General features: G+C 42.1%; 1 protein-coding gene across 3 annotated transcripts in view; it reads left to right on the top strand.

Annotated features, from left to right (window-relative positions):
* The window catches only part of slf2 (SMC5-SMC6 complex localization factor 2), a 154,777-nt gene extending 136,825 nt beyond the window's left edge, over window positions 1–17,952 (top strand). For all 3 annotated transcript variants that reach the window (XM_072479571.1, XM_072479572.1, XM_072479573.1), the window contains 6 exons: window positions 2,140–2,227; window positions 3,435–3,563; window positions 9,745–9,822; window positions 10,843–10,929; window positions 12,545–12,613; window positions 15,488–17,952. In XM_072479571.1, coding sequence (XP_072335672.1) covers window positions 2,140–2,227; window positions 3,435–3,563; window positions 9,745–9,822; window positions 10,843–10,929; window positions 12,545–12,613; window positions 15,488–15,544 — 508 coding nt within the window. In that variant the 3' untranslated portion in view covers window positions 15,545–17,952. The remainder of the gene's footprint in view (window positions 1–2,139; window positions 2,228–3,434; window positions 3,564–9,744; window positions 9,823–10,842; window positions 10,930–12,544; window positions 12,614–15,487) is intronic.
* The last annotated feature ends 29 nt before the right edge of the window (window positions 17,953–17,981 follow it).

The following is a 17,981-nucleotide window of genomic DNA, read 5'->3' as shown; positions in this document are numbered from 1 at the left end:
TGCAACAACCCAATGTAGTTGCTGATTGTAACTCTGTAGGACACCAGGGACCTACCCTCGGGTACGTTTCCAGGTGTATTGCCCGCACATAACCTTACTCCATATGTGGTAGTGGCGGGAAATCTGGGTGCCAGAAAGTCGCGCTTCATCTGGGCAATCCACAACAGACAGTCCATTTGAATGGACCGCTTATCGCCTGATATCCTGTTTACAGGGTAGGACCAGACTTGTCCCGACTGTCTGTCTCTGCTGAAGTGTGTTCAAACTCGGCTGTTCGGATTCCCGTCAGGCCTGCTGGTGGGCTGCTTGTGGCTGTGATTTAAAATGTCCAATTCTTAAGAATTGAATTATTTATCGGACCTAAAATTCAGGTTGTTTATTTTACCACACTGCTCTTGTACCCAAATCTTCTTGTGATTAAAGACTAACATATCATTAGCCTTCCTAAATGCTTGCTGCACTTGCATGAAAGCATTCAATGATTTATTGACAAGGGCATGCAGGTCCCTTTCTACATCTGCATTTTCTAATCTCTCACCTTTTAAGGTGAGAGTACATCTGTACATCTCTTCCTCCTGTTATGGGCCAGGGCTTAGAAACTCCAAAGTGTATTATGAAGCTCACCTGACCTATAACTTTTATGTTGAATTTGGCTAGAATGAGCACAAGAGCCTTCATTTCAGGTGTGATTCATCAGACTTCCTAGGCACTTTTATCAAAACAAAGCTTAGTATAAGAATGTAGTTAACATATATAAAACACCAGGAAGAATTTATTAATTACAAACATAAAAAAACAACAACATCTACAATAATCTATGTATATAACTCTTAATGAATCCCCCTTAGCTGTTCCAATTCAATACAAAATCCAATAAAACCAAAACCCCTTTACAGGGCGTGACCCAGCACACTCTAATCTCACTTGAATGGGACTGGTCCTTTCCCTGAGATTCTGGTCCAGTTTCCAACCACCAGCTTCAAAACTCCTTGCGGAAAGCAACTCTAGTTTCAAGGTTACCACGGCAGTTTGCCACACTCGGATGTGCTTTCAGTTCCCTGGAACAGCTTTAAAATAAAACAAGGAAAACAGGGAAACATCCTGCAGCTTAACACAGTGCTGCTTTTTCTGCAGTCCAAACCAACAAAACGAAAATTAAACCAAAACACGAAACCCACTCTCACCTTCCAGCCACAGCCCAGCTCCACCCACGAATGACATCACTGAAGCCGTGCTGCAAGCCATATGATAAACACAACCTTTCTTAAAGGGACACTCACATGACACGCCTACCAAAGTAGGTATCCTCACATTTTCTATGTTATATTCCATCTGCCACTCACCAAGTCTGTCCAAATCCCCCCTTGAAACCATTTAGCATCTTCCTCCCAGCACACATTGCCACCGAACATTGTGTCATCCACGAAATTGGAAATATCACATTTGGTCCCCACATCCGAATCATTGATATATATTGTAGTAAGGGTGCTTTCACAAAGATAGCCCTGTGTTATGCTGTTATGACAACTTACATTGGTTTAAAACAGTTCACTCATACCCTGTTCAATCAATAAAAATGACAATTTGGGGGGAAAAACAATGGTGCGTGTAATTGTACAGGGCCCGAATTCTTTAAATTGTAAAGCAGTCAAGGGCATTCAGCCTCTGATCTCCGGGTAAGCGTTCTCCAAGGCGGCCTTCAGGATGTGCGACAATGCAGAAACGCCGAGCAGAAACTTATAGCCAAGTTCCGCACACATGAGTGCGGCCTCAACCGGGACCTGGGATTCATGTCGCATTACATTCATCCCCCACCATCTGGCTTGCGAAATCCTACCAACTGTCCTGGCTTGACACAATTCACACCTCTTTAACCTGGGGTTACCCCATCTCTGGATCTGTAAAGATTTAATCACCTGCTAATGGTCGCATTCCAAGCATTGTCTGGCATCTTTGAATCTGTCGATATATATGTTTCTGGAACATACCTCTTCATTCACCTGAGGAAGGAACAGCGCTCCGAAAGCTAGTGACATCGAAACAAACCTGTTGGACTTTAACCTGGTGTTGTAAGACTTCTTACTGTGCTTAAAATTGTAGTAATCTGTAATTTAATGGACGATAATTATATTTTTCTAGGCAACTAAGAAGGCACCTTAGCTTAGTGATAATTTCAAAGCTTCTGGACAACGGATGCATATATGTACCGAAGGATCCAGATTTGAAGGTAGGAGGCAAATTTTATTTTGTCAACCACATATAGATGTGGATAGAAGTAGTGTGTGTAGCGGCAGCACGGGTGGTGTTCTCTCTAGAGTAGAGAAACTGGCTCTTCAATGGAGCAAAAAAAGATGAGAAGAAATTGATAGAGCTGTTGACAATTTTAAAGGGGGATTAATAAGGGGGAACAGGTTAGTAAGTAGAGACATAAATTTAATTAGCACAATGGGTGAGTTGACGTCGATGTTTTAACAGTTGCTGTTTGGATATTAAATGCATTTTTGGAACCAGTTGTTGCTGCAAAATCCCATAATGGTCTTTTCAATGTTTCAAATATTCTTTTTAAAAGAGACTGAGAGAAGGTGGTTAGTTTTTAGGATCTCGGCTCAGATAGCCAGCTGTCGACTTCAGAATTCTCATTCTGTAAGCTTAGGTTGCGCATTGAATATTAACATTTTCTTGATGGATGATGGAAGTGCTTTTGCTCATGGTTGCAGAAAAGGTAAGTCAAGGCCCTCTGGAACATAGTTTATAGACATGAGGAGACTTGCAGTGGACTTATGCAAATATGAATTAAAGTAGAAAACGAGCATCTCTGATCCTACAGATTTCATGTTAGGAAAACGTAGCTCATCTATTTATTTCAAAAAATCTATGTTCCCATGTGTCATGGCATCCATTTTTGCTTAATTGCTACCAGAGGTGAGGAAGTGTTTGCTCCCTTTCTGTGGAGAATTTCCTGATGGTCTCCAGTTTGCCCCAAAGTAATTCAAATCTGTGCGCCTCAGGTTATACTTTGGGTGGGCTGCTGAGAAAAAATAAAATGTAACTTTGTGAATGAAGCCTAGGGCAGCACGGTAGCACTGTGGCTTCACAGCGCCTGGGTCACTGTCTGTGCGGCGTCTCCACGTTCTCCCCGTGTCTGCGTGGGTTTCCTCCGGGTGCTCCGGTTTCCTCCCACAGTCCAAAGACGTGCAGGTTAGGTGGATTGGCGATGCTAAATTGCCCTTAGTGTCCAAAAAGGTTGGATGGGGTTATTGGGTTACAGGGATAGGGTGGAAGTGAAGGCTTGAGTGGGTCGGTGCAGGCTCGATGGGCCGAATGGCCTCCTTCTGCATTTATGTTATGTTCTAGTGGAATTGATGCGCAGTGCAATAAAATCCCCAAATGACATTTTAAGCAGCGTATGTGTGTGTTCATTTTCCTATCTTCAGATCTCTAATCTGTGTCGGTTCTTGTACATGATGAAACCATCCTCTTTGTTAAAGACTATTGAAGAGATGAGTAAATCTGAACAGCAGGGAGAGCAAAAGGCAGCTGCGATTACAGAACTTGATCAGCAGGTATTGCTTAACAATTTCTGAGTTTTACAGTACAGCTTCATTGAGGACTTTGGGACTAGGAGGGTTTTGTTGGCAACATGACATAATTACAAGGATATAATGTTAGAGAACAATGTGGATATTTTTGTATAACATGCCTTCAGATAGATTGAGTGCCTTAATTTAGCGCAAATTCAACAAATACACTAGATAGTTTCAAATTCCTAGGGGTGCACATCTCCAAAAATCTGACCTAGTCCACCCACGTCGACGCTACCACCAAGAAAGCACAACAGCGCCTATACTTCCTCAGGAAACTAAGGGAATTCGGCATGTCCACATTAACCCTGACCAACTTTTACAGATGCACCATAGAAAGCACCCTATCTGGCTGCATCACAGCCTAGTATGGCAACTACTCGGCCCAGGACCACAAGAAACTTCAGAGAGTCGTGAACACCGCCCAGTCCATCACACGAACCTGCCTCCCATCCATTGACTCCATCTATACCTCTCGCTGCCTGGGGAAAGCGGGCAGCATAACCAAAAACCCCTCCCACCCGGCTTACTCACTCTTCCAACTTCTTCCATTGGGCAGGAGATACAGAAGTCTGAGAACACGCACAAACAGACTCAAAAAACGCTTCTTCCCCACTGTTACCAGACTCCGAAATGACCCTCTTATGGACTGGCCTCATTAACACTACACCCTGTATGCTTCATCCGATGCCGGTGCTTATGTAGTTACATTGTATACCTTGTGTTGCCCTATTATGTATTTTCTTTTATTCCCTTTTCTTCCCATGTACTTAATGATCTGTTGAGCTGATTGCAGAAAAATACTTTTCACTACCTCGGTGCACGTGACAATAAACAAATCCAATCCAATCCAGATAAAAGCAAATTACTGCGGATGCTGGAATCTGAAACCAAAGAGAAAATGCTGGAAAATCTCAGCAGGTCTGGCAGCATCTGTAGGGAAAGAAAAGAGCTTCGAGTCCAGATGACCCTTTGTCAAAGCTATAAGACAGAGAAAGTGGGAAATGTTTATAGTGGAGTGAGAATGAAAGATGAGTCATAGCCACAGAAACCCATGGAACGGGGTGCTAACTGTTGCTCTCTTTGGTTGGCTCTGAATATGGCGGTCAATATGGTCGCCTTCCTTAATCCTAATTATGTTTGCTCTAGAGTCGCCAGGTATCTTTCGATACCGCCACAAGGTTCAAACCCGAATACTGATCAAAGAGCCAATACACCAGTTAGTTCAAAGTCAATACTATTTATTTACACACACAGTAACATCCACTCATGCACAAAATGCTACAGACTAAACTACCACTACTGCTAAAGCCTATACTTAGCTTCGGGCGCCCACTCAGTCAGAGGAACAATGGCCATTGTTCGGTTCTGGGACCGAAGTGGTAGAGGGGAAACAGCTACGGTCGTCCATCTGGTAGCGAGCGTTGACCTTGGACGTGCTTGCTTCTGGTGCAACTGGTGGTCGGATCTCTCCACTGAGAGAGCCAAGTCCAAGAGAGCGATTCTCTCTCGGGGTCTTCTTGTACCCGAAGGTGCTTCGTGCACTTTTGGGCAGGCCTTGAACTTGGCCCCAATCAATTGTGCCGTATCTTGATCACTCGTATTGATCTTGACCAATAAAGGGGTGGGTGCCCTGATGGCTGGGCGTGTCCTAGGTGGCCGTTGGTCTGCTTTGTTTTCTGCTTTCGGTTTGGGGAACTGGTGCCGCGAGGTCTGGGGCCAGATCGGGTACTTAAGTATCTTCCTTTGTTCCCGGAGATGGGCCAACCATATGCTAATGGGCCTACAGTTTTGGTCTTGTCTGGGAGCTGCGGCTCCAATATGCAGACAGGCTCTGTGCCTGCTTGCTTTCTGAACATTGTCCATTTTTCCCTGCAATCTTTGCAAATGTCCATTTTGTATTCTGGAAGTGGCCATCCCAGATGCACTGGTCTCCCAGTCCCCAGAGAGAACAAAAGGTGTGAAAGGCCAAACAGCAGAGAAACTAACATCAGGTTGTAAACCGTGACAGATGTAGATGTGGGGGAAGCAAAGGGGAGAAAGGGTAAGGAAAGGTGGATAAGGTGGGGGAGGGGGGGGGGGAGGGGGTTAAATACACGACGCTGTTGCAGGCTCTTTAATGCAATGCTGTAAGAACTTGAGACTTGTGTTAGACTCAAAAAAAACATAGACGAGGATCAAGCTTTATATTCGGTTCATTGGATTTATTAAACGTTGTAAAACGGCCAGGGGACCGGGTCTGTCGTATCCTTCACGCAAGGTGTGTGACCAAACTCCTCTTTGCTCCTCCCACTGTTCTACAACCTAGCCCTTATCTAACAAGTAATGTTTCCGAGGAGTCTCCTATGACCTTTAGAATCAGTAATAGACCCCGCTTCTAGATATTTGCTCGCTGGTGACGCATCATTTGGGGAGGAATTTATGGCTTCTAATTCCTTTCCTCCGATAATGGCTAATGCCAACAACTTGGATTCTTATGAAGACTGTCAATCTCTCTCTTATCACCTTACCAGGCTATGAGGCCCCAACTAACTACTTATTGTGAACCTAGAAGCTGCCCCAACCCATTTAACTTTTAACACGCAGGATAATTGGTCACCACTCCTAATTCCTAGAATATTTAATAATGCTTAGTTTATTAGATTATAATATTAATTATACTTGAGGTTATACAAGGTGCGTCCTTAACATAGTGTGTATCCATGATTACCATTTATAAAGGTTATACAGAGTGAGTTCAAAATATAAATGTATGGCATCAATCACTTCATAATGTGACCTTCTACACCACTCCCTACATGTGCTTTAGTTAATACATAGTGTCAAATAATAATGATAGCTAAAACTTCTGTCATTACAAGTTAACCATACACTGTTACAGAGTCCAAGACAGAGTCAAAAGTACTTACTTCTTTGTAACACTTATAAGACAGATCATTATGCTCGCATCTGTGATTCTACTGTTATGGGCCAGGGTTTAGAGAATCCCAAAGTGTATCATGGAGTTCACCTGACCCACAACTTTTAATAGCACACGGCCCATTCTACAGGTGTGGTACAGCAGAAAGACAGTATTTTTAAAAAACAAAACAATGTTTATTCTATGAACTCAAGTTAACCTTTCTAAAACAAACAGTGCACATCTTCGCAACCAGTAAATCAAATACACCACCCAAAGAATACAACACAAAGTAATCTGTATGCTGTCCTTTTCACCCAGAAGACTTAACAAACCTTTAAACAGAAGCACATCAGGGTTTACATTCAATACTGAAAACATTTATAATTCTGAATTCACCAAATGATTAAGAGATAGTCCTTCATGGCAGAAAGAGATCAACAGTACAGCTGCTTTTTCTGACTTCAGCTGCAACACTGAAAAACAAAACCAAAAAGACAGACACACCCAAGCTTTTCTCAAAGTGAAACTGAAAAGCAGAACCAGAACTCAGCTCCACCCACACTCTGACATCACTGCAGTAACATGAGCAGCTAACCATTTCTTAAAGCGACATTCTCATGACACTACTCCAGGTGTCTGATATCACAGTCCTCTGCTAATTACTGTTTCTGCTGACTGCAAAAGTGAAACAGTCCAGTTGCCGTGATGGATTAACACTCCTGCAATAATTGTCTGTCCTTTGTTTGCCTGGTCCCAGGCCTTGAATCAATGGAAGTCAAACAGCCTTTTGGTTGAATGAAAGTCTCGTTCAGCTAGGCCATTGTGATAATACGTATCCTGCAAACGCTGCAGGTTCAGTTATTTCAAGCGGAGACCCCTGTCTGTTGCCTCTAACCTATCGCCACTGGCCAACCAGATGGATGTTGCTGAGGCAAAAGCTGATTGAAGTTTCTGTCAGCACGCCTTCTGAAGGCAAATAGAACAACACCTGTTTACTGAGGAACCAATGTAATTTGGCCAGGAGCTACTCCTGGGGGTGAGTAGAGCAGATAAGAGGGACCAGCCGCCTTAGGTTATGTCTGGTTTGTAAGTTTTGTCCAAAATGAAGTTCTGCTGAATTAACAGACAATCTGTTCTGACCAACACAAAATGGGGGAACAATCCAAGATGGAGGAAAACCCAAATTCCGAATCCCTCACTTGGTAAACTTGGCCAAATATCTGTTTTATTGATTCTGAGCTGCAAGTTGAGTGTTGCTGTAATACACTATTGCAACTTAAAAATATATTTGAAAGCAGAAAAATGCTGGAAATACTGGAGTCTTACAGCGTCCATGGAGAGAGAGAAAAACAGTCCATGATCCTTCATCAGGACTGACATGGGACATTTTCCAAACTTGTTTTTTTATTACAAATTTAGAGTACCCAATAATTTCTTTCCCCAATTTAGTGAGGCCAATCCACCTAACCTGCCCATCTTTGGGTTGTGGGGGAGAAACCCACACAGACACAGGGAGAACGTGCAAACTCCACACAGACAGTGACCCAGGGCCGGGATTTGAACCCGCAGTCCCAGAGCTAACCACTGCGCCACATGCCGTCCTTGATATTTTACAAACCTAGATGTCTTGTGAAAATGCTTCATTGGATACCATTTTTTTCAGTAACTTTTAGTAAGGAACCGTACATAGATCTTCGGTGACATTTTGCTGCAACATGCTCATTAGGGAAATTTTAAACATCTTTAACAAGGAATTTCTTATGCATTGGAGCTTCCATTTAAAAAAAACATTTTGGAAACTGCCAAGATATTGAAAATGAATGTGAGCAATAGTTATTCTGCTTAGTCGAGCAACAAATTTATATTTTCCTCCTAAGTTGATGTATGTCACTTATGTGCAAAGTTATATTACTTTTTAAATGCATTCTAGTGAAAAAGTCACACCTGACTTTTTGTTGAAAAATACTGATCTTTGCATGAAAATTCCCACCAGCTTTGTCAGCACTGCAGAATTTTGGATGAACTTCGTTTTGCTCTGAAGGGAAGCCTATTACGAGATTTGAAATCCTGCCAGGTCTTAGATTTGAACGGACTAGAATTTATTACCATGTTAAATAATAATCCTCCTGAAATCTGTGTGGAATAAACATCGTTATTTACACATGATCACGCAATGGCTCTGGATAAGGATGGCCTTGTACCCTTGTTGCAGCAGTGAAATTTAGATTAGATCAGATTTAGATTTATCATCATGTGTACCAAGGTACAGTGAAAAGTATTGTTCTGTGTACAGTCCAGGCAGCTCATTCCATACAGGACGTATGATAAATACACAATGTAAATACATAGACATCGGGTGAAGCATACGGAGTGTAGTGCTGCACAGGAGAGAAGATGCCTGGAGGGGCCAGTTCAGTCCATGAGAGGGTCATTCAGGAGCCTGGCAACAGTGGGGGAAAAAGCTGTTTTTGAATCTGTTAGTGCGTGTTCTCCGACTTTTGCACCTTCCGCCTGATGGAAGAGGTTGGAAGAAAGAATAACCCAGGTGGGAGGGGTCTGTGATTATTTTCCCAAGGCAGCAGGAGGTATGGACAAAGTCAATTGATGGGAGGTTGCCGTGTGTAGCTACAAGTTTAGAAATAAGAGCGCTTATTGTAAAACATTTTTTATGGGCTTTTAAATTTCAGTTTTTGATCATTACTGAAATTATTTTCAAGAACCCCCACCTCCCAGCAGCAAATTGGGCACTATCACATGAAAATAACAAAAGTTCAATGGAATTGTACAGTTCAGTGGATTAGCTGTCTACTCTGCAACTTCTGGGAATCAATATATCGCAAACCGATGGGATCGGCAGTCTCTGCTGGTTGCAGTGGTCCCCTGTGAAATGCATCTACTGTGAACTCTATTCCCAGCTAGCTTGAACATATGAGACTTCCCTAATTTATCACTCAGTTGGCATTCAGACTCTTCCTGTTGAGGAAATGAAAATGTTACTTTGATGTAGTAATATCCTAGGGAATTGGCATCGACCTGCGTAGAGGCACAAATATTCAGCATCCAACTTGTATTACTGCTGATGACTTGGAGCTGTTTGATTAACTCCTGAGTACCTTGAGTACAAAGATTGCCCTGCCTCAAAAAGATTTTGGATTAGTATCAGGTTTTCCAAATTGTCGCCCGTTGGGGAATTGGTTTTAAAAAGGTGATGGCTATTAACTTACAAGAATTATTAAATGGTGCTTTAATTTAATTTACCAGGCCTATTACCTGTGCTACAATCTTCTGGTCTTAGCAAATGAAGTGGTACACATAGAACATGTTCCTTCCAGTCAACGGGTAAGTTTCTATTTGGTTTTGTTTATTGCAAGTTGAGGGGGTTATATTGTGTGCTATAGTTGAAAGTAGTGGTCTGGGTTTCACAGTTGAGCTTCACAGTTCACAAGTGAAGACAAATTCTACGAATGTTGAACTCCACCCGAGTGCTGGTTTCTGGTTAGTAGATTCTTTTTTTAAAATTTAGAGTACCGAATTCTTTTTTTTCCAATTAAGGGCAATTTAGCATGGGTTGTGGGGGTGAGACCCCGCAAACACGGGGAGAATGTGCAAACTCCACACGGACAGTGAGCCGGGGCCGCGATCGAACCCGGGTCCTCAGCGCCGCAAAGCAGCAGTGCCAACCACTGCACGGGTTAGTGGATTCTTTGTAGATGAACTAATATAGTGCTTTTTTAAATAAAAGTTGGGCATGGTTAACAGGCATTGTGCATGCCAGAATCTACCATTGATGACAGATCTGACTAGCTCGCTAATCTTTTGCAGAATTGCACAAGAGCAGCTAGGGATTTAGACACTTGTTTGTGTCTGTTACAGCTGAATGTTAATTTGTAGCAATTGAAAACATCCAGGTAGAAACAGTAGCAGCGGCAGAGTTCCATTTGGCACCACTCACTGCCCACGCTTAACAATGGGCAGCAGTTGCAATTAATGAACATCACTAAATCCAGATTATCTGGACATTATTGAATTGCGGATTGTGGGCTTTGCTGTGTACAAATACAAATTATTTTATCTATTCATGGGATGTAGACACTGTTGGCAGAGCCAGCAACAATGACCTATCCCTAATTGCTCCTGGCTGTTGCATTTCCTACATGACAAGAATGGCTGCACTTCAGCTGTAAAACACTTTGGGATGCCCCAAGGTAGTGAAAGATGTGGTGTAAATGCAAATCTTTTGTTTTTTATGCCAAGGAGTTGGCGGAGAAGTTATATGTCAGCCGTAGGTCTCTGTCAACATGATGTCTCTTTATTGCTTTTACTTTGTTCTTGTTCATGTAAGCTTTTGTTTGCTTTCAGAGTCATCTTATACAACTGTGTGCTGAAATAGAAAAATATGTCAAATGTGACATAAGAGAGGACCCCAAACTACTTTACCGAAGCAAGGTACTCCATTTAAAAACATGTGTTGACTTTTCCTGCAGCAGTATCTCACTGAAATTGAAGTGCCATTTGAATGCTGCAAGGAGCACAACTTCTGTCTGCTCTGTTTTTAGGGACCTTCTGCTCTGAAGCAGAAAACTTGATGTAATTCAAACATTAAAGCCATGTTTGGGGGAAAAAGGGTGAGGCCTCAAACAAAATTGAGCAGGCAATTTGGTTGAATTGTTCTCCCACAATTCTCTTTGTGTTGAGTTGCCATATAACCATTCTTTTTTAAAATAAATTTAAAGTGCCTAATTCTTTTTTTTCCCAATTAAGGGGCAATTTAGCGTGGCCAATCTACCTACCCTGCACATCTTTGGGTTGTGGGGGGGTGAGACCCACGCAGACACTGGGAGAATGTACAAACTCCACACAAGTAGTGACCCCGTGAAGCAGCAGTGCTAACCACTGTGGTGCCTTTGCATGCTGGGCATTCTGTCTGTAATGTTGGGCTGGACATTAACCTTGGAAAATTCTATTGTCACAGTTTAAAAAATATATAAATTTAGAGTACCCAATTCATTTTTTCCAATTAAGGGGCAATTTAGCGTGGCCAATCCACCTACCCTGCACATCTTTGGGTTGTGGGGGCGAAACCCACGTAAACACGGGAAGAATGTGCAAACTCCACACGGTCAGGGACCCCGAGTCGGGATCGAACCTGGGACCTCGGCGCCATGAGGCAGCAATGCTAACCACTGCGTCACTGTGCTGCCCTCTTGTCACAGCTTTTTATGCCAAGCAAAGGATAATACTTGGTTGTCTTGAAGGGTGAGGACAGGATCCCTGCACAGTAGCATAAGTATGCCAAAGTCAAGATTTGTTAATGCTCCTATTGAACGCCTTGGGGATATTTTACTGTTAAGAGCATTATATAAATGGAAGTTATTTTTATCTTAAAGAGTTGACTTCACAATGAACATATTTTGCTTTTGTGTCCCAACTTCCATCCTTCATCCTGGTGGGAAGACTTTTTAAAAAATCTCCGATTAAGGGGCAATTTCGCGAGGCCAATTCACCTACCCTGCACATCTTTGAATTGCGGGGGCGAGACCCATGCAGACATGGGGAGAATGTGCAAACTCCACACGCGCAGTGACGTGGGGCCGGGATCGAACCCAGTTCTTCGGCAGCAGTGCTAACCACCGTGCCGCCTGGGGAAGACTCCATAAATGTCACTGTTCTAACTATCAATAGGCAGCAAATTGGAGTGCTATAATATTGAACTGATCTCAAGTGCTAAACTATGATGCAAAACACAGCTGATCTTTAAGCAAGAGTGTTACTTGATACTTAACGCACAATAATAGGGAAAATAAATCAAGTTGCTTTTATCTCCGTTTTTAGTGATCAGTAATCGAGTGACATTCGAAGGGCTGCATTCATCGGTCAGACTTCTCAGCCAGTTCATGTACATGTCCAACAAAATTGTTTTTAAAGTGGTCAGCTGGCACTCGGGTACTCGTCTACATTTCAGTTCTTTGATTTGTCATTTTAGTGGAGTTGCAACTTGGATGTATGAACTTTTGGGTGGTGGTGGGAATTGATATCTAACCAATCACCTTTCTTTGTGTAGGTGAAAGACTTAGAAGCAAGAACTCATGCAAAATGGCAAGAGTTGTTACAACGCTCGCGGCCTCTTCAGGTAATATGCAGGGTTAAATCAGTGTGATAATGCAACTCTAGGGGAATTATAGACTGAAGTTAATTGGGATGGAGCGGTTTTCATCCTTGGACTGAGGATTGAGTGGCAGGACCTATTATTAAAATTGTACAATCGTTTAGTATTTTTGCTTATGTGTGAATTTTAAATATATTGGAGGTGGATGCTCAACATTCAGTTATTACCGTATCTTTTTAAAATAAATTTAGAGTACCCAATTATATATATTTTTTCCAATTAAGGGGCAATTTATAATAGAATTTACAGTGCAGAAGGAGGCCATTCGGCCCATCGAGTCTGCACCGGCTCTTGGAAAGAGCGCCTTACCCCAGGTCAACACCTCCACCCTAACCCCATAACCCAGTAACCCCACCCAACACTAAGGGCAATTTTGGACACTAAGGGCAATTTATCATGGTCAATCCACCTAACCTGCACATCTTTGGACTGTGGGAGGAAACCGGAGCACCCGGAGGAAACCCACGCACACACGGGGAGGATTTAGCGTGGCCAATCCATCTAACTTGCGCATCTTTGGGTTGTGGGGGTGAAACCCACGCAGATATGGTGAGAATGTGCAAACTCCACACGGACAGTGACCCAGGGCCGGGATTCGAACCCGGGTCCTCAGCGCTGCAGTCCCAGTGCTAACCACTGCGCCACCGTGCCACCCTTGGTTATTACCTTATCAATGGTCTTTTCAAATTTCATTTAATTGGATTGAAGAATTGAGAGACGCCACTTTTTCCTCAAGTTGAAGACTTCAGTTTGGTGAGGGTATACTGAGCAAAAGTTCCATGTTCAATTTCTGGGCTGCCAAGAAAGCTGATCTAAAGATAGGATGGTGGGATTGTGATTACTGACCTTCGCACTCTTGAGGTGAGCGAGAAGAAAATTAAGCCAGTGTGTGTGCATTGCAATTGGAAGAGCCAAGATCTGCCAGACAAGTACGTGGGTTTAGAAGCTGACTAAGAGCAGCATCACTTTGCCTAATTTGGACACTCAGTCGAAGTTCACTTGGGCTCCCAAGGGCTATTGGCACCCGAAGAACACACTAGTGAGAAGTTGGATCCTCGGAAGAGGTGTAGAGGTAATTGGGGGATAGGATGAGGTTCTGAAGCTGTGTATAGGTGTGTGCATCTTGTGAAGTCTTTTACTTCCTCCTTGTTCATCTCAGGGCCAGCCCTGCTACACTTTGTTCTGTTATTTCCAGGGTATTTCTAATCATGGTTGACTTTCATTTTCGCCCCATCATCCCACGACCAGCAACACACACACACACACACACACACACTTCTGGAGTCCCCCATTCTTGGTCCACTTCTCTCCCTCAGGTTGCCCCATGGTAATATCATCATAGAGATAGGGTCAACGTTTTCATGTGTTTACTTGTTCACCACCACCTCTCAATGTCCCATCACTTCTGTCTGTCATGATTGACTTGATGTCAGTCTTGGATGAGTTGTTATTTGCTCCACCTAAACCCTGGAAAGAGCAAAGCCAATGTGTTTGGCTCCCGTTGCAAAATTTGTATCTGCTCGGACTGACTGTTGCTCCCACCCACTTGGAATCTGCCCGGTTTTGGTCTAAGCTGAGCTACCAAGATTATTTCTACCTCTGTGACAAAACTTGCCTCTGCCCCAACCTCACTGAGGCTGTCACTAAAAAGCTTGATTCATGCGTTTTTGTCACCTCCAGACTTGATTTCTGCAATATCGTCCTGTGTGCCATTCTGACCTTGCTAATCTATATTTTGCTCCCATCCCCACAATGCTTCAAATTTACTGTTGCTGTTTTCTGTGTTTGTTTTGGTCTCATCCTTCCTTATCTCTGTAACCTCCCCTGCCCTATGAACACCTCAATTTCTCACATTTTGTGCTTCACTACTGCTTTTTGCCCTACCATGCTGTAAACTGCCCGGGTCCAACTATTTGGACTCCCTTCCCAAAAGCCTACACCTCTATAAGACCCTCCATAAAGACTCGCCTCTTTGATCAAGCTCTTGGCCACTGCTGCTGATAGTACTTCCTTTGGGTTATAGAATGATAGAATTTACAGTGCAGAAGGAGGCCATTTGGCCCATCGTGTCTGCACCGACCCTTGGAAAGAGCACTCTACCCAAGACCATACCTCCACCCTATCCCCAGACCCCTATTCTGTCCCCGTAACCCCACCTAACCTTTTTTTTGGACATGAGGGGCAATTTAACACGGCCAATCCACCTAACCTGCACATCTTTGGACTGTGGGAGGAAACCGGAGCACCCGGGGAAAACCCACAGACAAGGGGAGAACGTGCAAACTCCACACAGACAGTGACCCAAGCCGGGAATCGAACCTGGGACCCTGGAGCTGTAAAGCAACTGTGCTAACCACTGTGCTACCGTGCTGCCCACTGATGGTTTGGACGTTAATGCGCCACATGCTCTGATTGGAAGACCCTCATATTTTGGGGCAGAAATGTAAATATCCGTTCAGTAGGTTAAAATAAGGCTTCATTTCAAGTCGAATCTATTTTTTTTTTAATAATCAGGATGGGTTGGGGCAGCTTTTAAAGGAATCAGGTAAATATATAACTAGTACATTAACCAAAGCAAAATGTTGAGATAAAATAATCAGATTATCAATAGGATTAAATTAAAATAAAGCAACAAAATGAAATTGGCCCTCACTGAAATGTGCACTTCCTCTCATTAAGTAGTGCTGACACATAGACAAAAAAAAATTAAAAGTTAATTGGAGTTCATTTTTTCGCTCTGCACCTGACACGCTTATGAAAGGTCGTTTAGGTTATCGCTTGATCTACTATTTAAGAAAAAGTGTATTTGCCTCAGATGTTCTGTAATTTTATTTTTAGGGCAAACTTCACGACTATTGGGAACCTATGTCTGAAGATCAGAATCAACTGAGTTAGTCCTCTGGGTTTGAAGAGGAGTCAGAACACTACATGGTTCAAGACGTTAATGATAAAGATTTGGACACTGATTAGTGCAACAAGTATAGTTTTTTTACAGTTATGAAGCTGCAATTCTGTTATATATATATATTAAAAAAATAGTTTAGACCGTAATCAGTTTGTGTTCTGGTTTTTGTTATTGGACAGGAACCTACACCGGGTTTGGCATAACTACTATTAGAATTTGTTATGGCAGTTAATGCTTTTGATATTTTAGCTCTATCAAAAGATTTATCAAAAAATATTTTGTAATAATGTTACAGATCGAGTTTATTTATATAATTGCAGCCATGTTTGCAGTGTTTTGTAATGTCAATTTTATTGCTGTACATAAAAGTTTGCCCCTTTTGTAATGTTCTCATTTTTATTGTACTTGGATATTGTAATAATTGAATCTGGAAAATGTTCTACTTGAAAATGTCAGCTTTTTTTTTGTTTAGCTTTATTCCCTTTGGAAATCAAATTAATGAACTGTTTCAAGCAGAAGGTGCAATGAATTCTCAAATCACTAAGAATGGAAACAAATGACAAGCTGTGCATTTATTGCGAACTGATTCTGCGATTCTCTATAGCTTGCAGACTCGCCACTCTGTTAATGAGTTTGCAAGTAACTGTACGCCACTTTCGTATTTCATACACTTAAAATGTTCATGTGATGTTGAGGTTCTTTGTCTTTTCATTTTTTCCCCTTCCTCTGGACCTTATTTCCAATGCATTTTTCTATTTGCACTAGCAATGCAGTAAGATAACAGCCAACCCCAACCCTAATTTCTGCATGTGTGTCGAGTAAAAGCATGTAAAATGAATCAAGTGGCATTAATGCACCTAGGTAGATCAAATGCCTCAAACCAGGAAGCAAAAGTCTTGCGTAGTTGATATGTGCCACGTGAACTGTAACATGTTTCTACCTTTAACTCTTGTTACCTAACTCTTAATTTATGTATGAGTTGTAAATTTATTGCTCTGACTCCTTTTTTAGGGGCTGCAATCAAAAAAATAATAATCTTGTCACCTGACAATTCTGTACAGCTGTGTGACTGTTGACGGAGAGTATTATATGCTTGATTTTGTTTTGAGAAAATGCTGGATTATTCATTTCCTGTGTATTTGTACTTGATTTCCCTTCAACGAGTGCAGGGTGGTAGAGTTCACTTCTCCTAAGCATCGCAAAACTGGAACTTAAATGCCACAGCTTGTGCTTTTGATATTGAAGTAAAAAGATGTGCTAGTTTTCTTAGAACGACTCTTCAAAATTGAACTATCCATTGGACTGAACTATTTGCCAGCCATTTTGAATACAAGTGGAAATGATGGTCGGTCACAAGTGCGACTGTCAGGTACGCAATTTGTGTAAATGGGATATGCTACCGAATGAAATGTCAATTTTCACATCATGAAGAATAGTTTTCCTGAAACCTTGGTTCAGGTGCTTCTGAACTACCTACACCAACCCCAACTTTGGCTGGCCTGGCATCGCTGAATTTACAAGTTGGTTGGATACCCAGTGTACATGGTTGTGGGAGGTGGATGCCTGAATAATATTTCCATGTGACTGGGGCCCCAATCTTGCCCAGGTAAGCTGCACAATTGACACGTGTGACCAAAGGCCAATTTCTGGTATTGGGGAACCTTTTGTTTTGAGAAAGGGTTAAAAACAAAGAAAATGCATTCACATTTATCCTCATTCCTGAGCTGTAATTGTCATCTGATAACAGTTCATTGACTGCCCATCAACAGCTGTTGCTCTGTAGATTGGAACTAGTCTTGCCTGGTCTTGTCACCTCTACCCGTCATGGAGAAAACTTTGCAAAATATTTCCAGTGAGAGATAATGAGATTGAATGTCTTATTTAGATGTAAGCGCGTCCTATTCCAAATCCAGTGATTCTGTATTCCCGCATTTTAGAATATGCCTTTGCAGTAAAATATTGTTGATATAATTATTAAGTGAATTTAGGCAGAAATATTTCGAGCGTTGCCCTCAGTGCACTGTTGCGATGAGGAAAAACCCAAGTGTTGGAATACCCCATGGTCCTCATGAATGGTTTTGTACTCTGGAATTTCACGTTCGAACCTTTAACCAAAGAACACATGATTAAGTTTTCCAATATTACTTAATCTACCTCAGGCCAGAACTGAGCATTTGGTCAGAGCATTTGTCCTCAGGGCACTTCCTTTTGTAATTCTGCCATCCTGCACTTTAGGTTTAAGAAATGTGTAAAAGACTTGGAATTTTTTTTTCTGCTTTCAGGCAATTGTGTGATGCAGGAAATTTATATTTTTTATTTTTTTTAAATTGAGTCCTTTATACATAAAACAATTTTCACGTTATTTTGGCAAAATAAATTTTCTGTACTATTACGATAATTTTGTTTTCGTACTGTTTGAAAAGCGAT

Source organism: Scyliorhinus torazame, chromosome 16 (genome assembly GCF_047496885.1).
Source record: "Scyliorhinus torazame isolate Kashiwa2021f chromosome 16, sScyTor2.1, whole genome shotgun sequence".
Taxonomy (NCBI): Eukaryota; Metazoa; Chordata; class Chondrichthyes; order Carcharhiniformes; family Scyliorhinidae; genus Scyliorhinus; species Scyliorhinus torazame.
This window is presented reverse-complemented; position numbering and strand designations above follow the sequence as displayed.